Source organism: Coregonus lavaretus (assembly GCF_964263955.1).
Source record: "Coregonus lavaretus genome assembly, chromosome: 5".
Lineage (NCBI taxonomy): Eukaryota > Metazoa > Chordata > Actinopteri > Salmoniformes > Salmonidae > Coregonus > Coregonus lavaretus.
In genome coordinates this window covers 56,326,360-56,350,367 of record NC_139992.1, presented here as the reverse complement: position 1 = coordinate 56,350,367, position 24,008 = coordinate 56,326,360, and the positions used below count along the sequence as shown (strand labels likewise).

Genomic DNA, 24,008 nt, shown 5'->3' with positions numbered 1-24,008 from the left:
AGACTTGTTTGGGATGGCGCAACATTACAGAAAGTCAGATCAATGATTCACCTACTGCCCCACGTGAATTACAGCTATACTTGGAAGAGGGGGTCTGGGCACCCCCACAACAAGAATGGAAATATCTATGCTGGCCCCCAAAAAAACAAAGATTAACGTCAGGCACTCCTAAGAGACATGGGGCACCCCCAAGAGTCAATGTCAGGGCCTAAAACTAACTTTGTTTCTCTACCAGACACTGTGGCAGATAGATTAATAAATCTACCAGCCACTCAGATATTCTTACCAACCAAAATATTTGTTTTGCATTATACCAAAAAACTCAAAACAAAATGGATGAGCATGCTTAGTAACGTTTCTAAAACAATGAATGTATTACTAGTAAGAAGTAATGAGGTATATTGCTCAGTTTAATGTCATATTTTGTGACCCGAGTCGTTTAACCAAAATATCACAGATGAGCACAATGTCGTTCGCGAACTGCAGCCCTCCAAATGTTTCGTGTTTGAGTTTGTTGATGAGTTTGTTGAGCTGAGGCTGTGTATGTTTTGGTTCTACAAAGCTGTGTCCATCATAACATTCAATAATCAATTAATTGCATTCATTCATGCACCATGCAATCAATTGTCAGTTCTAAACATACATTTTTCTTCTCTATCTCATCTATTCATCTATTTTCCTGCGCACATATGACAGACAGTTGGTGGTCGGTGCACGTCTCTGGAGTCACTGAGCTGGAGAAGCGTGTATTAATCCTGCTTTAGGACTCATTACGGCCGGCACTAGCAGGTCAAACGAACGACTTAAATGAATAAGTCACTCATGAAAAACTAATCCTGACTCTCGAGTCAGTAAAAATAGTAGTTAAAAAAGAATGAATCGTTCACGAACTGCACATCACTAGTGTGCCTGTGAGAATCTGACTAGTAGAGGCTGACGACATCTTCTCTTTGCTTGCAGTGGAAGCAAACTCGAAACATTTAAAAACAACCTAACTTGTGAATAAAACAATGTAAATAGCCAAGAAACAAGTCTCACTTTAGTAGTTACACCAACTTTTATGCCTGTGCGCATTGCTTCTAAAAACAAATCTTTCAGCACTTAACAGTGCGCACAGCCTCCCAGACAGGCAGTGTTGCTGCACGAGGTGGGCTATAACGTTAGGATTAGATTGTGCATTAACAGATATGAAACAGAATGGCAGAAATACTTAAACAGCTACTGCAGCATTTATCTTTCTATAAATCACAACTCACACGTGCCCATACTTGACTTTTGACTATTTTTATAAAATGCCCGCACTGTAGAGCCCTGAGTTTGACCACCCGCCAATATGGCTGGTGAATTAGGAATTCTTCCCGCCAATGACAAAACCAACCTGCATTTGGTGGGTGGCGGGTGTTTAGTTTTAGGCCTTCATCAATGTGCAATTTGAACACTGAGTAGGCCAACTTCTCTGCCCTGTACCACCCACACATCCACCCCGCGTACCACCTCAGTTCCTCCGTAGCCATGGCATCCAATCCACACACACCCACTAACCACGTTCTGGCCCAACGTTACAGAACGTTAAGATAGAAATGGATTGTGTAGAGCAGACATGATTCGTTTTTTTTGCAGAATAAGGAATAAGGTGTCGACTCTTCATGACGTTCATCTGCAACATTCTAAACATTGCACCCCACTGCGTAAACCCCTGCCATCGCCAAACCAACTAATTCACTCCAAGATCCTGTCCCCTTACCACTGGTGTCCTCAGTGGAGCTCCAATATAGTGCCACACAATACAGTGCCAACTCCCCTCACAGCCCTCAGCCTGACAGCTCCTTGTGAAGTATCACACATATGACTAATTCTGATTTATAATTTACCTGTGTAATATCAGACTGCTCTAGTTGAATTAGCCTTTTGCATTATCCCAGACAATCTTCCTCCACAAAACCTGCATTCAGACTACCCCAGAAAATCAGCTCCCTGCAAACTTTTCCAACCTAACTTCCTCACCTCCGAGTTTCATGCCAGTCATCAATTCATCATCCATCAAATCAAATCAAATTGTATTTGTCACATGCGCCGAATACAACAAGCCCTTAACCAACAATGCAGTTTTAAGAAAGAATACCAAAAAAACACACGCACAAAAATACTATATAAAATAGTACGAAATAAAAGTAACAAATAATTAAAGAGCAGCAGTAAAAATAACAATAGCGAGACTATATACAGGGGGTACCGGTACCGAGTCAATGTGCGGGGGCACCGGTTAGTCGAGGTAATTGAGGTCACCCCATCACCCCTAATAGCGATGAAATAATTGCCTTGACATTTCATGCTGTTGACAAGTTCAGGAATCCTGGCCATGAAATTAAACACTGTAGGCTAAAGTTACTAGCTAAGCATTTGCTAAAGTTTCCATCTGTTATTTTACAGAATGCTGGTGCTAAACACTTGCTAAATATGTTTGTTGCTAAATGGCACTATGCTTATCCTTGTAATTCCGATCATAACTATTTTAGTGACATTATTCTATCTTGGCCAAAAATTATATTCACAAATGTAAATGGGGTGGGAAATGTCCTTATTTTGTAGTTTTTTTCATTTAACTGTTACAATTTCATAAATCCCTCAAACTAAAAAGTTGGGAAGTCATGTCTCTGAATGTCTCATTGCTTTGTCACATCTCAAGATGTCCTGAATTGGTGTTTTTAATTATTTTATTTTTTCATTGTATAAACAAATGTCTCTATTGATGTGTAATATTGGTATTATTGTTGCAATAAAAAACACACAAACACACACACACACACAAAAACATCTTATCACTTTATGCTAAAATAGTTAAATTGATTGAATTTCGTAAGAAAGTACACCATATCTAGTCTGGGTACCAGCCTTTTTAGCCAACATTCCACGTTCAGCAATCTCACCGTTCAATATGCAACTGGATTTCTGGCAGGTTTGCTAATTGGTTTTTGGAAATAACATTATTTCCATGACAAAATGTGCAGCTTCTTAAAAAAAAAAAAGATTTAGAATTATACAAAGTCAAAAACAACCATTTAGCTGTTAGCTAGGCAAGTTGTTGTATTTTCAAATCAAAGCTAAGACATTTTGTGGTTGGAATTGCAGTATATCTTTAGTCTGAGAATGTAATCAAATCAAGCTTTATTTATAGAGCCAGCACATTTCAGACATGGAATGCAACACAATGTGCTTCACAAGAAAAGGAAAGAAAAGAAAGAAAAGACTATGAAATAAATAAGAGCTGAAATATTTACTACACAACAAACATAAGATTAAAAAACGAAAGAATGATCAAAACTGAATGACTAAAAAGCACCCTAAGGAAAAGCAAAGCTAAAAATATGCGTTTTAAGATCTATTTTAAATATGTCATGTTGTCTGGCAGGCTATTCCAGAGATTGGGGGCATAATAACTAAAGGCTGCCTCTCCATGCCTCTTGTTCCTAGGCATTGGGATAGTTAAAAGGCCACCAGTGCCAGAGGACCTGAGGGACCTACTGGGTACATAACTTAACTTAAAAGCATGTCTGACATGTACAGTGAGGGAAAATAATTTGATCCCCTGCTGATTTTGTACGTTTGCCCACTGACAAAGAAATGATCAGTCTATAATTTTAATGGTAGGTTTATTTGAACAGTGAGAGACAAAATAACAACAACAAAATCCAGAAAAACGCATGTCAAAAATGTTATAAATTGATTTGCATTCTAATGAGGGAAATAAGTATTTGACCCCTCTGCAAAACATGACTTAGTACTTGGTGGCAAAACCCTTGTTGGCAATCACAGAGGTCAGACGTTTCTTGTAGTTGGCCACCAGGTTTGCACACATCTCAGGAGGGATTTTGTCCCACTCCTCTTTGCTGATCTTCTCCAAGTCATTAAGGTTTCGAGGCTGACGTTTGGCAACTCGAACCTTCAGCTACCTTCACAGATTGGCTAGGCCACTCCAGGACCTTAATGTGCTTCTTCTTGAGCCACTCCTTTGTTGCCTTGGCCGTGTGTTTTGGGTCATTGTCATGCTGGAATACCCATCCACGACCCATTTTCAATGCCCTGGCTGAGGGAAGGAGGTTCTCACCCAAGATTTGACAGTACCTGGCCCCGTCCATCGTCCCTTTGATGCGGTGAGCTTGTCCTGTCCCCTTAGCAGAAAAACACCCCCAAAGCATAATGTTTCCACCTCCATGTTTGACGGTGGGGATGGTGTTCTTGGGGTCATAGGCAGCATTCCACCTCCTCCAAACACGGCGAGTTGAGTTGATGCCAAAGAGCTCAATTTTGGTCTCATCTGACCACAACACTTTCACCCAGTTCTCCTCTGAATCATTCAGATGTTCATTGGCAAACTTCAGACGGCCCTGTATATGTGCTTTCTTGAGCAGGGGGACCTTGCGGGCGCTGCAGGATTTCAGTCCTTCACGGCGTAGTGTGTTACCAATTGTTTTCTTGGTGACTATGGTCCCAGCTGCCTTGATATCATTGACAATATCCTCCCCGTGTAGTTCTGGGCTGATTCCTCACCGTTCTCATGATCATTGCAACTCCACGAGGTGAGATCTTGCATGGAGCCCCAGGCCGAGGGAGATTGACAGTTCTTTTGTGTTTCTTCCATTTGCGAATAATCGCACCAACTGTTGTCACCTTCTCACCAAGCTGCTTGGCGATGGTCTTGTAGCCCATTCCAGCCTTGTGTTGGTCTACAATCTTGTCCCTGACATCCTTGGAGAGCTCTTTGGTCTTGGCCATGGTGGAGAGTTTGGAATCTGATTGATTGCTTCTGTGGACAGGTGTCTTTTATACAGTTAACAAGCTGAGATTAGGAGCACTCCCTTTAAGAGCTCGTTACCTGTATAAAAGACAGCTGGGAGCCAGAAATCTTTCTGATTGAGAGGGGGTCAAATACTTATTTCCCTCATTAAAATGCAAATCAATTTAACATTTTTGACATGCGTTTTTCTGAATTTTGTTGTTATTCTGTCTCTCACTGTTTTAAATAAACCTACCATATAGACTGATCATTTCTTTGTCAGTGGGCAAACGTACAAAATCAGCAGGGGATCAAATACTTTTTCCCTCACTGTATAGAATCCCTGTTAATTGAATAAGATCTCTGTGGGCCTAGTCGTAAAGATTTGTCATAACTTTTAAAATGTATTAACTTTTGTTTTGGCATAAACTTCAATGGGCTCATTTACTAGGCTACACGCACACGTTCATCCACTCGCAACATATTTCCAGCCTCCAAACAGTTGTGAATGGAAAGAGACATATGTTACACAAAACACCAAAAAGTGTAATGACATTTGGCAATTGTCATTAGGCCAGAATTTATGTCCGTGCGTGTCTCGTTATCGGCCACTCAGCTCTGCCTTGGCAAAATGTCAGTGTTCTCGCCAAACCACAACGCATTTTGGAGCGTATGCTATACCACCCGTTTTCAAGTCCATTAGCAAATTCTTCATACCTCTGACATGCGGTAATGATAAAAAGTGGTGTAATAATCTAGAGTTTTCTTGACATTTTGTTTTAATTATTGTGATAGACTCATGTTTTACCGCTACGGCGTACCCCCACTTTCTTTTGCCGAGACACTGTAGCGGACCACCTTATTTTAACCCCTGGTTATCGCACATTCACACTTCACAGAGTAGGCGTTCCCTAACGGAAATATTCAAATACAAATACATGCTAGAACGTGCCAATAGGATCGTGCTAGCTCGAGCTTGGCTCTGCCCACCTCCTTGCTTGTTCTGCCCACTATGATTAATTTGCTTCCATTGGAAACGACAGGCTGTGGTCTATCATGGGTTAGTTATAAAAGTCTTTGCCTACACGATCTGTGGAGAAAATAAAGTTATATAGTTCCAATATTTGCATAACTTTTGTGATTGGAGGAAAGCTATGAGGGTTATCGACTCATGATCAAATCTTCTGATCTCCTCGAGCTCATTAATGATAGAATGTTCATATTTGAAGATTGAAGAAATGCCAGTCTCTTTGGCAAATGACAGGAGTGGCAACGAGTAGAATGTTAGCTAAAAAGACTGGTACTCAGGCTACACTATACCACAATTTCCTAGTAAATACCAGTGGCAACAAGACTATAAAATAGTGCCACCAGTGTTTTTTTCCCCCATCTCACAGGCTCAAGGGGAGCACGACCACAGCCACAGTGAGTCGGGAAACGACAGCAACACTAAAGAGGTGGACATGCTCACTGCCTTCGACGGGGTCTGGAAGGGCCTGACAGCGCTGGCTGGAATCTACCTCCTCTTCATCATTGAGCACTGCCTCGGCATGTTCAAACACTACAAAGACGCAGGGGTAAGGAGGAGCCATGCACCCATTGCTGATGAAATGCTATGGAAATAACTTAATAACTTAACACTAGGTGTTTACGATTGTGAACTGGTACTCAGAATACCTGGGAAGTAAGACATATCTTATGAATATGAGTGTCACATGTCAAAGAATAGATTGTAGGAAGTACAGTGCCTTCAGAAAGTATTTACACCCCTTGACTTTCTCCACATTTTGTTGTTAGTCTGAATATAAAATGAATTAAATTTAGATTTTGTGTCACTGATCTACACATAATACCCCATAATGTGAAAGTGGAATTATGTTTTTAGAAATGTTTACAAATTAATAAAAAATGGAATGCTGAAATGTGCTGAAAGTCACATAATAAGTTGCATGGACTCACTCTGTGTGCAATAATAGTGTTTAACATGATTTTTAAATGACTACCCTGTCTATGTACCCGACACATAAAATTATCTGTATGGTCCCTCAGTTGAGCAGTGAATTTCAAACACAGATTCAACCACAAAGACCAGGGAGGTTTTCCAATGGTTCGCAAAGAAGGGCTACAATATAAAATATAAAAAAATATAAAAGTTTTAGAACACCTACTCATTCAAGGGTTTTTCTTTATTTTGTACTATTTTCTACATTGTAGAATAATAGTGAAGACATCAAAACTATGAAATAACACATATGGAATCATGTAGTAACCAAAGAAGTGTTAAACAAATCAAAATATATTTGAGATTCTTCAAATAGCCACCCTTTGCCTTGATGACAGCTTTGCACACTCTTGGCATTCTCTCAACCAGCTTCATGAGGTAGTCACCTGGAATGAATTTCAATTAACAGGTGTGCCTTCTTAAAAGTTAATTTGTGGACTGTCTTTACTTCTTAATGCGTTTGAGCCAATCAGTTGTGTTGTGACAAGGTAGGGGGGTATACAGAAGATAGCCCTATATGGCAAGAACAGCTCAAATAAGCAAAGAGAAACAACAGTCCATCATTACTTTTAAGACATGAAGGTCAGTCAATACGGAACATTTCAAGAACTTTGAAAGTTTCTTCAAGTGCAGTCGCAAAAACCATCAAGCGCAATGATGAAACTGGCTCTCATGAGGACCGCCACACGAATGGAAGACCCAGACTTACCTCTGCTGCAGTTCATTAGAGTTACAGGCCTCAGAAATTGCAGCCCAAATAAATGCTTCAGAGTTCAAGTAACAGACACATCTCAACATCAACAGTTCAGAGGAGACTGTGTGAATCAGGCCTTCATGGTCGAATTGCCGCAAAGAAACCACTACTAAAGGACATCAATAAGAAGAAGACTTGCTTGGGCCAAGAAACACAAGCAATGAACATTCGACCGGTGGAAATGTGTCCTTTGGTCTGGAGTCCAAATTGGAGATTTTTGCTTCCAACCGCCGTGTCTTTGTGAGACGCGGTGTGGGTGAATGGATGATCTCCGCATGTGTATTTCCCACCGTAAAGCATGGAGGAGGAGGTGTTATGTGTGGGGGTGCTTTGCTGGTGACACTGTCTGTGATTTATTTAGAATTCAATGCACACTTAACCAGCATGGCTACCACACCATTCTGCAGCGATATGCCATGCCATCCCATCTGGTTTGGGCTTAGTGGGACTATCATTTGTTTTTCAACAGGACAATGACCCAACACACCTCCAGGCAGTGTAAGGGCTATTTTACCAAGAAGGAGAGTGATTGAGTGCTGCATCAGATGACCTGGCCTCCACAATCCCCTGACCTCAACCAAATTGAGATGGTTTGGGATGAGTCGGAATGCAGAGTGAAGGAAAAGCAGCCAATAAGTGCTCAGCATATGTGGGAACTCCTTCAAGACTGTTGGAAAAGCATTCCAGGTGAAGCTGGTTGAGAAAAGTCCAAGTGTGTGCAAAGCTGTCATCAAGGCAAAGGGTGGCTATTTGAAGAATCTCAAATATAAAATATATTTTGATTTGTTTAACACTTTTTTTTAGTTACTACTTGATTCCATATGTGTTATTTCATTGTTTTGATATCTTCACTATTATTCTACATGTAGAAAATAGTAAAAATAAAGAAAAACCCTTGAATGAGTAGGTGTTCTAAAACCTTTGACCGGTAGTGTACATTGAACATCCCTTTCAGCATGGTGCAGAGTATGTGAGTGTTTTTTAAAAGAAACACCTAAAATGTTTAACTTAAAACACTTCTACATCTATCTATAGGTAACAGGATTGACGTGTTATGCTTGACGCACTCAGTTTTCCACCACAAAACACCAGAAAATTGCACAAAAGAGTAGAACCAGCTCACCTGCTTTTACACTATTATTTGACAAGTATATGTTTATTTTTTTTATTTTTTTTATACTTTAAAAGGGAATCATTTTACCATAGTTCAGTTCAAGTTAAAAGGGTGATCTTAAACCTGAGGGACAAACATACATTAATCACTAACCATTAGAAATAAGTCAATCTTCAGAAATTACTTCTCCAAAGCATTACAATGTTCGTGAAAATCTTGTGGTTAAATGGGTTAAAATCTTCCTAGAAGTTGGTCAAACATGATATGGGACATGCCAAAATTGGGATTTTATGAAAAAACTACTTATGAAAACATGGTGCTATTGCAATTTTTTTGAAAGGTCCATGCAGCCAATTTAATCTCAATATCAAATAATTTCTGGGTAACAATGAAGTACCTTACTGTGATTGTTTTCAATTAAAATGGTCTTAAAGAAACAAATAGCATTTACATTCTACACTAAAACGGCCTTATCATAATTTTCACAGTATTATTCCAACCTCAAAGTGTAGAAATATACACTGAACAAAAATATAAACGCAACACAAAGTGTTGGTTCCATGTTTCATAAGATGAAATAAGAGATCCCAGAAATGGCCATATGCACAAAAAGCTTATTTCTCTCAAATGTTGTGCACAAATTTGTTTACATCCCTGTTAGTATTTATCCTTTGCCAAGATATCCACCTGACAGGTGTGGCATATCAAGAAGCTAATTAAACAGCATGATCATTACACAGGTGCACCTTGTGCTGTGAACAATAAAAGGCCACTCAAAAATGTGCAGTTTTGTCACACAACACAATGCCACAGATGTCTCAAGTTTTGAGGGAACGTGCAATTGGCATGCTGACTGCAGGAATTTCCACCAGAGCTGTTGCCAGAGAACTTAATGTTCATTTCTCTACCATAAGCCACCTCCAACGTCTCCAATTGTAACGTCATAGATTAACCTGTGTTAACTTGTGGATTATACAATGGGTGGGTCTAATCCTGGACGCTGATTGGTTAACACCACATTCCAGCCTGTGTCTATTCCACAAGTTACCACCGTCTCTGGCAACTGAACCGATAGAGCGAACGACCAGCCGGCTTGGGTAGCAACCCTAGATTTGTGTCGGGACTATATCTTGTGGAAGGATGAAATGGTATGAATAAATTCATCAAAGTAATGTTTTTTTATGAAAACATGTCAATCATTATTTGAGTATGTTGGTAATCCGTTGTATAAAAGTGATAATGCCCTCAGAGCCGGTGTTTGGAGAAAATATTGGCACGGTTTATCCTCCAAACACCAGCTTCTCTGGCATTATCACTTAAGTGTGGGTGAATTGCTATACTTGAGCTAGCAAACTAGTCTGTGTCTTTCTATTCACGTGTCCATTTGTTCTTCCTTCAGGGCACCTTCTGTCGCAGGAAGAAGAGGGGCGAGGAGGCCAAGATTGGCAGGAAGCTGTCAGATCACAAGCTGAATCGACGCTCGGACGCTGAGTGGCTTCATCTTAAGCCACTCACAGAGGGTGAGAGGGTGTCCTGTCCTAAAGTGAACTCCAACTAACAAAAGAGTAGAATTGTTACCACACTTAAAAAGCACCTGAGTGGAAGATTTGTGTGAGACTGGATGATAATACTATGCATGACAAAAGTATTGCCAGCTTTGTGTGCTTGTGTTTTGTAGGACATACCATATACAGTATATCCTGAACTTGGCATTTAGTAACAGCTTTCTCCTCCATTTCCCCCCTCAAGGTCCAGACAGCACGGCCATCTCCTGCGACAACGGCCACAACGACACCCAGCTTACAGAGCTCCAGCCACCCGACTCGCCCAGCAACAAGACACCACTGGCCCCTGCAGACTCGCTCACCAAGGAGAATGGCCGCCGGCCCAAGAAACACGGGCACAGCCACGGCGGGCATTCTCACGGGGGTGGGCACGGACACTCGCACGGCGGGAACTGCCACTCGGACCAGGAGATGAAAGACGCGGGCATCGCCAGCATCGCCTGGATGGTCATCATGGGCGATGGCATGCACAACTTCAGCGACGGCCTGGCCATAGGTGAGCACTAAGCCACCACTTAGTAAAAGATTTTGTCGTCAATTACTTATCTGGCTAGGTAAAAGTTGAATTAATAAAGATTCTGTAACATAGTTAAGTCTGTGTCGATGTTCTATGGCAAACATTTACAACTCGAGCAGTGTATTATATATTTTCAAAAATGTAAACTGCAAAGGTTAAGCTATAAGGTACTAATGTGGTTTAAAGTTTGTTTCTGTCCAATTCACATGTTCTCAAACTCTATTTGTGACATGTTTAATGTTTCTTTGACAGGTGCTGCCTTCAGTGCAAATATTACCGGTGGCATCAGTACGTCTGTCGCCGTGTTCTGCCACGAATTGCCTCACGAACTGGGTAAGTGCACCACTCCCAGTCCGAGAAGGGCCATCAATCGTCACAAACAACATCCATTATTTTGCCAATACTCATTTCACAATTGACTCAAAAGCTTGGATAATTATCCAATCCCCAAGGACAATGTGTTGGGCAATGGAGAGAATGCACAGTGCCTACTATCTGTTAAACAAAGACACTAGCCCCGATCCAGTCAATTGTAGCCTAAATAAAGGAAAACGATCTATATTCATTGTATTTTTATTTAACCTAATTGACACATTAAACAAGCTTATATAAAAACAAAAAGTGAGTCCGATTTGAGACCAAGGTCTCTTTGCAAGGGACCCCTTCATGACAAGAGTAGCTCGCAGCCCACCTATGAGTAGCTCGCCAAACAATGTCCGTTGTTTCTCAATGGACAATTGTCATTTTAAGACTGAAAACCATTATGTTACCAGGTACAGTGAGGGGAAAAAAGTATTTGATCCCCTGCTGATTTTGTACGTTTTCCCACTGACAAAGAAATGGTCAATCTATAATTTTAATGGTAGATTTATTTGAACAGTGAGAGACAGAATAACAACAACAAAATCCAGAAAAACGCATGTCAAAAATGTTATGAATTGATTTGCATTTTAATGAGGGAAATAAGTATTTGACCCCTCTGCAAAACATGACTTAGTACTTGGTGGCAAAACCCTTGTTGGCAATCAGAGGTCAGACGTTTCTTGTAGTTGGCCACCAGGTTTGCACACATCTCAGGAGGGATTTTGTCCCACTGCTCTTTGCAGATCTTCTCCAAGTCAGGTTTCGAGGCTGACGTTTGGCAACTCGAACCTTCAGCTCCTTCCACAGATTTTCTATGGGATTAAGGTCTGGAGACTGGCTAGGCCACTCCAGGACCTTAATGTGCTCCTTCTTGTGCCACTCCTTTGTTGCCTTGGCCGTGTGTTTTGGGTCATTGTCATGCTGGAATACCCATCCACGACCCTTTTTCAATGCCCTGGCTGAGGGAAGGAGGTTCTCACCCAATATTTGATGGTACATGGCCCCGTCCATCGTCCCTTTGATGCGGTGAAGTTGTCCTGTCCCCTTAGCAGAAAAACACCCCCAAAGCATAATGTTTCCACCTCCATGTTTGACGGTGGGGATGGTGTTCTTGGGGTCATAGGCAGCATTCCTCCTCCTCCAAACACGGCGAGTTGAGTTGATGCCAAAGAGCTCGATTTTGGTCTCATCTGACCACAACACTTTCACCCAGTTCTCCTCTGAATCATTCAGATGTTCATTTTCAAACTTCAGACGGCCCTTTATATGTGCTTTCTTGAGCAGGGGGACCTTGCGGGCGCTGCAGGATTTCAGTCCTTCACGGTGTAGTGTGTTACCAATTGTTTTCTTGGTGACTATGGTCCCAGCTGCCTTGAGATCATTGACAAGATCCTCCCGTGTAGTTCTGGGCTGATTCCTCACCGTTCTCATGATCATTGCAACTCCACGAGGTGAGATCTTGCATGGAGCCCCAGGCCGAGGGAGATTGACAGTTCTTTTGTGTTTCTTCCATTTGCGAATAATCGCACCAACTGTTGTCACCTTCTCACCAAGCTGCTTGGCAATGGTCTTGTAGCCCATTCCAGCCTTGTGTAGGTCTACAATCTTGTCCCTGACATCCTTGGAGAACTCTTTGGTCTTGGCCATGTTGGAGAGTTTGGAATATGATTGATTGCTTCTGTGGACAGGTGTCTTTTATACAGGTAACAAGCTGAGATTAGGAGCACTCCCTTTAAGAGTGTGCTCTTAATCTCAGCTCGTTACCTGTATAAAAGACAGCTGGGAGCCAGAAATCTTTCTGATTGAGAGGGGGTAAAATACTTATTTCCCTCATTAAAATGCAAATCAATTTCACAAAAAATTTTACATGCTTTTTTCTGGATTTTGTTGTTGTTATTCTGTCTCTCACTGTTCAAATAAACCTACCATTAAAATTATAGACTGATCATTTCTTTGTCAGGGGGCAAACATACAAAATTAGCAGGGGATCAAATACTTTTTTCCCTCACTGTATATTGACAGAGAAATAATGCATTACTTTCTATTGTACACTAAGGATCCGGGGAAGAGTTGCAGGGGAGAGGAGAGACGAATGTGCCTATTTGAAAGCTAGAAAAAAACGTGTCGCTCGTGATGTTTCATTTTTTCAAAGTAGCTTTCATACTAGAAATGGTTGGAGACCCCTGATCTAGGGCATCTAAGGGTCAAATAGTTTTGCATTGTTGTATGCTCCTTTTAAGGTGCATTGCATCAGATTTCTATAGGTTGTCCTATGACATGAGTTGGCCTAAGATGCATTGTATCCAACCCTATTGGAGCATCTGCCTTGCCACCCCCTCACATCACCTTACCCTATCGACACTGGGACCAGTCATCTCCTCCTAACAAATGACGCCAGCGCATTTGAAAAGTGGACCTCTGCTCTCCCATTGCTCCAAAGACAAAAGCCTCCCCCGGGCTCTTTAACACCCCGCCGAGAAGTTAATTGGCAGTGATGGGTGTGTTAATTGCACCCGGCAACACGGCCAAGATGGGCGGCTTTGAGTGTGTGACGACAGATCAGAACCGACCGAGACATGGTCCTCAGTAAACAACAGAGGAAGCAAAGTAAAAGTGGAGACTGGATAGTGGCAATGGTGTGAGACCACGGCTCTCTCTCTTTTTATTTGATTGATGAATGCGAAGTGACCGGAGTGATAATATTTTCATTGTGGTAATTAGCGGGGAAAAGAGAACACTCGGTATGGCGGGGAGAAAATGTAGGTCAGCGTCTCTCTATTCATTTCTCGCTGAATCAAAGGCTTTTCTGCCGAGAGTTGGGCTTTCTTCCCACAGCCGTGCTGCACTGGCAGTGAGTGAGGAGGATGGTGTATGTGCATATGTTATCCTAGGTGATTTCAACATTCACATTGATTCAACAAAATGTTACTCTGCTACGGACTTCCTGAACATGCTTGACTGTCTCAACCTGGTACAGCACGTCAACGTCCCCACACAATCGTGGGCATACACTAGACATCATCATCACTGGAGAAGTCCCTGCCTCAGACCTGGATGTACATGAGCTAGGTGTATCTGACCATAGGGCCGTGACGATGTCTGTGAGTACTCCTGCACTTGAGCTCCGCCCCAAGCGCACTATTAAATTCATAAACATCAAGTCCCTTGACACATCTCTCTTCCAGGAGTCTGTTCATAATACCCTACAAGCTGACTTTCTTGAGTCCACCCCTGACGAAATGGTTGACCTGTATAATATCACTCTAAGCAACACCTTAAACAGCCTTGCCCCTGAAAAAACATGTCAAGTATCCTTCCAACGGTCCTCTCCATGGTTCACAGAAGAGCTGCGCAGCATGAAGACCCATGGTAGCAGTTTAGAGCGTCTTTGGAGAAGTATTGTCCACCTACTGGCCTATAAAGACAACCAGGCTTGCCGATTTTCTGAGTTATTCAAGGCTAAAATCAACACCATCCGACAAGACATTGTATCCTCCAACCCCAACCCCACTCTGGCTCCTACCCCACAGTACTGAGAGATCCCTGGTGAAGTTTATAAATGACCTGCTCATGGTTGCAGATACAGGATCCCCCGCAATCTTGATTCTTCTGGACCTCTGCTGTTTTTGACACAGTAGATCACACCATTCTACTGCAGCACCTCTGAGAGCACACTGCCATCTGTGGGACTGCCCTTAACTGGTTCACATCCTACATCTCTAACCACAAGCAGTACGTCACCCTCGGTGAGGCAACATCAGAGTAGTCCACCATAACCTGGGGTGTCCCACAAGGGTCTGTGTTAGGACCTATCCTCTTCCTGCTTTACATGCTCCCACTTGGCCAGATCTTCAAACAGCAATTTCACTGCTATGCAGACGACACAAAGCGTGAAACATCTGCTCTGTCAACATTGGCCAACTGGATGCAGAACAACTCAACAGTAGCAAGACAGAGGCAATGCAGATAGGCACCCCCCAGCAGATCACCAACTCCTGCAACATCCACCCTGTCATAGATGGCTGCATCATCCCCCTCTCCTCAGTCATCACTAATTTGGGTATGAAATTCGACCCTGCCCTCTCCTTCAATGCCCATATTAGTCACGTCTGTAAAACTATTTTTCACCTAAAGAACATCTCCTGCCTAAGATTCTCTCTCACCACATCTGATGCAGAAAAGCTGATGATCAATAAGTAACAATTTTGTGGGTATCAATGTGTAACAAATGGTTGCATACAGTGAGTGTGAGGTGAGTGACTGAGTGAGTACGATCACATGCGTATTGGCCAGCCCATCTATCCTTACCCGGTCCTCCTTGTGCTTTTCTGGCTGCAGGTGACTTTGCGGTGCTGCTGAAGGCTGGCATGTCGGTGAAACAGGCCATTGTGTATAACCTACTCTCTGCCCTCATGGCCTACGTGGGCATGATGATCGGCACAGCCGTGGGCCAGTACACACACAACGTCACCAGCTGGATCTTCGCCGTCACCGCTGGCATGTTCCTCTATGTGGCTCTGGTGGACATGGTGAGTTAGTTGTACAGTGAAACATAATCACAACCATTTCACAAAACCTGTTTTAACATGGGCAGTGCCATTGAATGCTTTCACCATTGTAAAGTAGTCGACTGGATGGGACCTCATATGGTTTAAAGAGGTATTACAGAATTACATACAGGTTCGCAGGAAGGATCAGCCAATTAATTATTCTCCTGAGCAAATTGCAGCACTGCAGGTGGCATGAAATTACCAAACCTTGGCTTTATGCCTGTTCAGACTAAACACATTCCAGCACAGTAGGTGGTGGTATGCACCTTTTCAGTTTGTTTACGGACCACCAATAAACTTGTAGAAGAAGAAATTGACGACTACTGTAAAATGGAGACTGTCCTTAATGGCGCTGCCCATGCTGTCACAGAAGTAAAAATAGGGGTGGGCTCTTTCCAACTCTATGCAGTGAAATTATCTCTTTCACCCCCAAACGCAGAGTTTCCCAAACTAGGGGTTCTGATTTGAAAATGGGGTTGCATGAAAAAAAAGATCTAATCTGTAGTCAACTGAATTTGCCGCTTAATCCATAGAACCGAGGTTACGTGAAAGCTATTAGCGGTTGGGAAAAACAGAGCGGTTTCAGTTTTTTCTACAAATTTGGCTCTAACTTTTGAGTGGTTGGAGCTATAAGCTACTATGACCTGATTCCTGAAAGCTAAGACTCTCAGGAACACGTACCTCTACGACGTTCACAAGCTCAGGACTCATGTGAACGGGACTAGGCATCAAATCAGAACAAAGTGACTTGGGGGGTTATTTTCCACACAATGATCTTCCCTGGTGTTTTCCTGAATTTCCCAATACCTCTCTGGTGCATTTGTCACTTCAAACCATACTTCCTTGAGATTGAAATACTGTCAGGCTGAATTGTACATTTTACATTTTAGTCATTTAGCAGACGCTCTTATCCAGAGCGACTTACAGTTAGTTGTAATTGAATGTCATAGCCCCAGATGGAGAAGTAAACGCTGGCTGTTGATTACGTAACTTTTTTCTCATGGTGGGGTCGCAATAATTTTCTGAAATCAAAATGGGGTCACGGGCATAAAAGGTTTGGTAACACCTGACCTAATGTCAAAGTCCATTACAGTTGAATCACCTCTATCGCCCCCTAGTGTCTAACGTTAATACAGTGTAGTCCCCTCTTCATTTGCCTGTATGGTGTCTGACTACATTCTGACCTCTCGCTCCCTCTCTCTAGTTACCAGAGATGCTCCACGGCGACAGCGAAGAACACAAGCGCTGTCAGCTGGGCCACTTTGTCCTACAGAACCTTGGCCTACTCACCGGTTTCTCCATCATGCTGCTCATTGCCATCTTCGAAGACCAGATAGTTTTTGACTTTGGCTTCTAGCGGTGGAGGGCGGGGTTGGTTGGTACGAGGGAAGGTGGATGTGGGGTTGTGTGTCGGTACTTGTGCTTCTTGGCCTTAAAAAAAGTGCTTTGTTTGTTCTGTGGTGGTCCAGTGTCCTGCATGCATGGTGATCGAGCTCTCATTCATGCTCCCTGTGCCTCTCAATTCCGTAGATCAGAAGCTGTGGCTTATATGTACCCCCCACCCGCCCATTCTGTTCCCTTTCTCTATCCCATTGAGTTATTCCTTTCAGCTCCTAGTTTCTATCCCATGCTCCTGCTGTTTCTTGTGAGCCAGAGTGGGGCGTAATGCAGCTTAGATGATGTACTGAAGGAACACTTCAGTTACACTCACCAACAAACACCTATTTAGTTGATATTGATATTGATAAGGCCACCTTCCTTTAGCAGACTAGCTTATGCAAGTAACACTTCGATTACTCTCCCCATTCCTCTGAAAAGCAGCCCTCTGCTCATCCATCATAACCCTGTGCAGTGTGTCGTCTATGTCGTCCCCCCTCCCTTTATCCACTATCAACACTGTGGCGTGTCCCATTATCCATGCCTAGTGCACCTGTGGCGCCTTCCCATTTCCCCCATCCATCGTAAACTTCTGAAATCTCTCCCGCTGTGTATCAACGTCTATTGTCTCACGCTGTGGCTGTGCCAAGCCAAGTCCACTGTGGTGGCTTGCCCGACGAACACTGTAATAGTGTATCTAGGAGCTAGCTAATCCATAGACTCGCAAGTGTTAAAGGAAAGTGGTGCTAAAGCCCAAATTTGTCCCCGGGCATCGTATTCCCTTCACAAACCTGAGTCAACAGGTCTGTATTGAAGGTCTTCGCCCTGTTGCTCTGCAGTGAAAACTATTGAGAACCACAGCTTAGCTATGCATTTTGTCAAAAATGTGAACGCTACTACCCCAACCTTAAAAGAGAGATTACGTGTCTAATTATAATGGCTCAGTGTTCATTTGCAGCAGACTCCATATTTCTGTTTTTATGACGGATTTTGAAGGTACCCATAATGCTACATAGTGCTACGAAAGAAAGACTACTTTAGGTGCTCACTCGGATGTAAGCCCCTAGTCAGTTGCCTTTCATTATGCGTGTTCAAGACCGATGTTAAAGGTAGACTCAGCGGTGCACAAAGTAAACAGAATATCAGGTCAATTTCCACTACAACTAAGAGTGTTAAAGCACGGGGCTAAACTTCTCTGCTGTTTTGGTCCTGTAGCTACCACGTTGTAGCAGTGTGAAGCGCACCTGAGCACATGCACAGATACTCTGTGTGACTGTGGAGAGCAGTCTTGCATCGCGCTCATATCAATATCTGCGGTTCTCTAAAATGATGTGGGAGAAAAAAATGTTTGATTACCCAGATGTATATTAAGAACCAAGAAATATTGCCCAACCACTGCATTTGTAGGACTGATAGTAGTACAGTCTGTAAACCAGAATGAGACATTTTACAAAATGAAACTTGGCAGGCCCTAAGTCCTATGTGAATTAAGATAGTAATGTTTCTGCCTGCGTCGAGAAGAGAACAGTGTTGCTTTGAGTTCACTCCATTATTGAGGGCACTAGCTTGTTGTTGTAGCCAAATACATGACACGTGCATTGTTGTGGTATTTTCTTATTTTTAAATGGCCGTACTGTAAATCTTGATTACCCCCATCGCAATCAGGCAAAGTCAAATTTCAACTAGATTGAGAGTGAATTAAGTATATAAACAATGTGCTTATTACATAGAGGTTACACTAGTTACCTTACCAAATGACCCAAGTTAAGACAGTTTTCAGCATCATATAAGTACAGGAACAGGGCAAATCTAAAGAGTCAATGTTCTTGCGGCTTAAATTAAGTTATTGTTAAAAAACTCTGAGATGTTTGGATACTGTGTTTTGTATCATTCCTCCCAAATCAGTTGATAAGAAAAGTACTTGTATCAAATAATACATTTTCATGTGTCATTCTGAAATTGTTCTCTGACAATCCGGAAAAGACCAAGCATGTCAATGCCCTTTTTATCACTGCTAAAAAGATGCTTTATGTCTCTATATATTTGAATATGTTCAAATTAGCACACTTTGCACTTGTGTAATTGATATTCGACTTGTAATCAAATCGTAGAACTATAAGGTTATCAGATGTTCCTTTTGATGATGTAGTTTTTTTTAACAATCATTAGTTGTATATTTTTTGTTAAATGAGTGTATGTGATAAGACACCACGCCGACTGTGCCAAAAGTGGCCCATTTGGGTTTTCTTTACCATGATTCTGTGCTTGCCGTCGCCTCCTGACATTCCATTGGCTGTCTGCTGCTCGAGTGCTAAGCTAGCCAGCCTGGCTGCTTCACCTGCTGGATCACATTGAAATGTGCAACCTCCATTTATCCTGTCACCGTGTGACATCCATCGTCTTGTCTTATTGGCTGTGAATCATCGTCAATCACATTAAACTAATGTACTTGATTGGATCGAATCATGCATGAGGCATGAGTGAAATGGAACAGGAAAAATGTTTTGGATGTAATTGTTTCTGCTTTTGTATAGAAAAATGTAAATGAAAAAGACTAGTCAAACGTTTTGTTAGTTTATTTGTTAAATAAACAGATCAACTGTAGCAATGAGGAATTATTTGTGGCCTGCTGAGCCTATTGGGAGAGCGTTTGTGTTTTAGGACATTCATGTTAATTAGTTTTTCATAGTCTGATCTGGTTTTTTTCTCATGTTGAAAAATAGGTACTTCATGGGCTGAATAGGTGCCCACTATAATGTTGCTACATTCTTTCAACAATCAACTTTTCATGCAATGGAGAGGGTTACAAGTGTCTAGCCACTATTTAAATTACCATGCGTCAAGGAATATCGTAATCTCTTTACTGGACTAGGAGCAGCAAATCAAAAGAATATATATATATATATATATATATATATATATATATATATATATATATATATATATATATATATACATACATACATACATACATACATATATACACACACATATATATATATATGTATATATATATATGTAGGTCCATGGTTGTTTGGTTTTTAATTTAATACATTGTTTACAAACCTGGATATCTAAATGTATTGCATTTATCATCCTCGCTGATTGTCTGTGCATTCTGTCTGGAAAGGAAAATAAAGTTAGCAAAGAGCCCCTTGTGTGTGACCATACTTTTTTGTAATGGTGATTTTGTCTTAAAGCCACAATCAGGATTTTTTTTTTACTTAGAAGAATATTAATATCATCCTGAGACTAGTACAATTGTCTTCATTAACAAAAAACAAACAAATCACTTAGAATGCCATTGTTGCTCAGTGGAGCGTTCCTTTTCTTGTTCTAAGGGCAAGGGTGCGTTCAGTTCATTAAACGTTTTGCTATGTTGTGTGACGGTTTGTACTGAACGGCACGATTCCCCAAACAACTGTGCATCGTTCTTCAACAGCCTTCAAGGTAGGTTTGCTCCTGTTTGATGGTGTTACGAATTAACAAAAATTCAGGAGCGAGGACCAGACTTGAATGCAATACTTTAACTAGTTGCCTTGAACGCAGCACCCTAGCAATTCAACAGGCACCAGCTGTTGAATCTCGACTCAGCAAGTTAATTGTAATCTTTTGTCAAGTCTTGCACCTTCTCCCTTCAGGTCTCGTTCACTAACCTCTACTCTGTTCGACTCTCAACATCTCTTTTTGAAATCAGTTGGCTCTTGGCGTTTCATGCTTAATAGTTTTATTTTGTTTTCAATTGCTGTCTTCAGGCTCTTTATATCCCTCGTTCCTCTCATATCACGGACCAGCACGCTACCTGCTTTCACAACATTTCCTCTCCGCCAAGCCAGCCTGCTCCGTGGCCCATTCCCAGCGTGCTCTCCGGAGCGCATTTCCTGACTATCAACGGCCCTGCTTCACCGAACGCACCAGTGCATCTCCCGGCCACATGCAAGCCGTGTGCTCCTTGGTGGAGCCGAGAGGCCATGCTGCCAACCATGTCTTCCAAGTCCCGGCTATTCAACCATCGCCGGTACAGTAATTCATTGTCAATACAATTCCATATTAATTTCCATTCACGGTAAGAGTCATTGATAAAAGCTGCTTGGCACTTCATTATGCCATTTATTAAAGCTTGTCCAGGGTCACGTCTGCCAGTCCATGTGATGGCAGGCCACACATAGTATCAGATTGCATTAATTTGTAGCAACTTCACCATATTGGCCACATCCTGTCATCCTGCAGACCGGCCTTCTCACTCTAGAAATGCCATCTTCATGTAATTGCATGGCGTCCATCCAGCCATGATTGTTCTCTCTTGTTATTTTGCTCTCTGCCTCATGCCTCTTTTCTTCCACTAAACTACTTCTCCTCCTCTCCGTTCGGCTGACTATGGCTGCCCCTCTTGCCGGGACCACAACCACATCCACCCATGTTGCATACTGCATGACACCACGCACCTGAGGGCCACCATGACGACATCCCCTGCAGCCTCCACTGCCACATATTCATTCCAACACCACCAACTCGGCCTCAAAGCTTCAGATCAGGCCTCCAAAGACTTCGACCCAGGCCCCCAAACCAGTTCTGGACCTGGCTTCTCTCCCAGCCTCAGATTACAATTTGCCATCCGACACGGACTAAGTCCCTGCAGCTACAGCTACCCCGATGGCCCAGCAGACCAGCTATCTCCCCCGCTCTCTCTCACTGCCCCTGTCTTCTCCACGCCGGCAGTGCACTCCCTGCATCCAACGGCTGCTATGAAACCCTTAACAAGGAGTTCAGGACCATAAACTGGTCCTGCACATCTCTAAAACTAAGACCATTGTATTTGGTACAAATAATTCCCTAAGCTCTATACCTCAGCTGAATCTGGTAATGAATGTTGTGGCTGTTTGTTATGATGAGTTTCTCTGGTATCAAGGAATTCAATATGCAAGAAGATATTTAACACTTAGATGGAGAGTTGATACATGCATTTAATATATACTGTACCGGATTCAACACAACAAGCTGCACAGGAATTGCCTCTTGCCATTTGAATGAATACATAGAAAATCTCTCAGTTTATATACTGTTTTGCAAGCTAATTCCATCCAACATTTGCCCACAATTATTGGGTGTCACTCCCAACTACAATAGTATCATCTTGCAACCCAGTCAGCTTGCACCCCATTCAGGACATTCCCTCACGTACTCCTTGGCACGCATACCTTCTGGTACCCACCAGTCACTTAAATCAATGGAATGTCCGCATCCTCAAAATCCTATGTAACACTTAATATCAAACACATTAAAAAATCCTGTATAAAACACATCATATCACTGTTGAACAAGTTATTTGGTGTTTCCTGGCTCCAACCCTAATCTAGCACACCTGATTCTAATAATTAGCAGGTTGATAAGATGAATCAGGTTAGTAACACCTGGGGTTGGAGCGAAAACCTACAGGAGGGTAGCTCTCCAGGAACAGGATTGGTCAACCCTGCCTTAGATTGTAAACTGTCATGGTCAAAACTTAGATAAAAAATGGTCAAGATGGGGAGAGGTCTGTCCTTGCTAAAGAGATGCTCTGCTTTTTTGACACCACACTCCAAAAAGCAAGTTATGCAGATTCTATTTTTGTCTTATCTTGATTATTTTCCAGTCATGTAGTCAAGTGATGTAAAGAAAGACAAAGTTAAGCTGCTGCTGGCCCAGGACAGAGCTGCACATCTTGCTCTTCATTGTATTCAGAGGGCTTAAATAAATACAATGCAGGCCAGTCTCTCTTGGCTAACTAGTGGAGAGACTGACTGCATCACTTCTTATTTTTATAAGAAACAATGTGTTGAAAATTCCAAATTACTTACATAGTCAACTTACACACACACACTTACCGCCACCAGGGGTCTTTTCACAGTCCCCAAATCCAGAACAAATTCAAGAAAGCATACAGTATTATATAGAGCCATTATTTGACCTTGATATTGTGTGTGTATGTATTGATATGTAGGCTTTGTGTGCTGATTTTAAATGTATGTAGTTCTGTTCTTGCCTATTAATGTTCTGTATTATGTCATGTTTTGTGTAGACCCCAGGAAGAGAAGCTGCTGCTTTTGCAACGGCTAATGGAATCCTAATAAAATACCTAAAACACCATTCACACAAAAAGCTTATTTCTCTCAAATTTTGTACACACATTTGTTTACATCCCTGGTAGTGAAAGTTTCTCCTATCCACCTGACAGGTGTGGCATATCAAGAACCTGATTATTAAACAGCATGATCATTACACAGGTGCACCTTGTGCTGTGGACAAAAGTCCACTCTAAAATGTGCAGCTTTGTCACACAACACAATGCCATTGATGTCTCAAGTTGAGGGAGCGTGCAATTGGCATGCTGGCTGCAGGAATGTCCACCAGAGTTGTTGCCAGATAATTCAATGTTCATTTCTCTACAATAAGCCGCCTCCAACGTTGTTTTAGAGAATTTGGCAGTACATGCAACTGGCCTCAGACCACGTGTATGTTGTCGTGTGGGTGAGCGGTTTGCTGATGTCAACGTTGTGAACAGTGCCCCATGGTGGGGTTATGGTATAGGCAGGCATGAGCTACAGACAGCGAGCACAATTGCTTTTTATCAATGGCAATTTGAATGCACAGAGATAACGTGACGAGATACTGAGGCCCATTGTCGTGACATTCATCCGCCCCCATCACCTCATGTTTCAGCATGATAATGCATGGCCCCATGTCGCAAGGATCTGTACACAATTCCTGGAAGCTGAAAATGTCCCAGTTCATCCATGGCTTGCATACTCACCAGATCTAGGCCCTGTGTAGCTCAGTTGGTAGAGCATGGCGCTTGCAAAGCCAGGGTTGTGGGTTCGTTTCCCACGGGGGGCCAGTATGAAAAATGTATGCACTCACTAACTGTAAGTCGCTCTGGATAAGAGTGTCTGCTAAATGACTAAAATGTAAATGCTAAATGACTAAAAATGTTTTAAAAAATCTATCACCCATTG

General features: G+C 42.2%; 1 protein-coding gene across 1 annotated transcript in view; it reads left to right on the top strand.

Annotated features, from left to right (window-relative positions):
• The window catches only part of slc39a10 (solute carrier family 39 member 10), a 60,846-nt gene extending 40,928 nt beyond the window's left edge, over positions 1-19,918 (top strand). Inside the window, exons 7-12 of the mRNA XM_084162235.1 lie at positions 6,172-6,351; positions 10,044-10,164; positions 10,394-10,705; positions 10,979-11,059; positions 15,428-15,618; positions 16,844-19,918. Of these exons, the coding sequence (XP_084018361.1) occupies positions 6,172-6,351; positions 10,044-10,164; positions 10,394-10,705; positions 10,979-11,059; positions 15,428-15,618; positions 16,844-16,996 (1,038 nt within the window). The 3' untranslated portion in view covers positions 16,997-19,918. The remainder of the gene's footprint in view (positions 1-6,171; positions 6,352-10,043; positions 10,165-10,393; positions 10,706-10,978; positions 11,060-15,427; positions 15,619-16,843) is intronic.
• Positions 19,919-24,008: the final 4,090 nt, after the last annotated feature.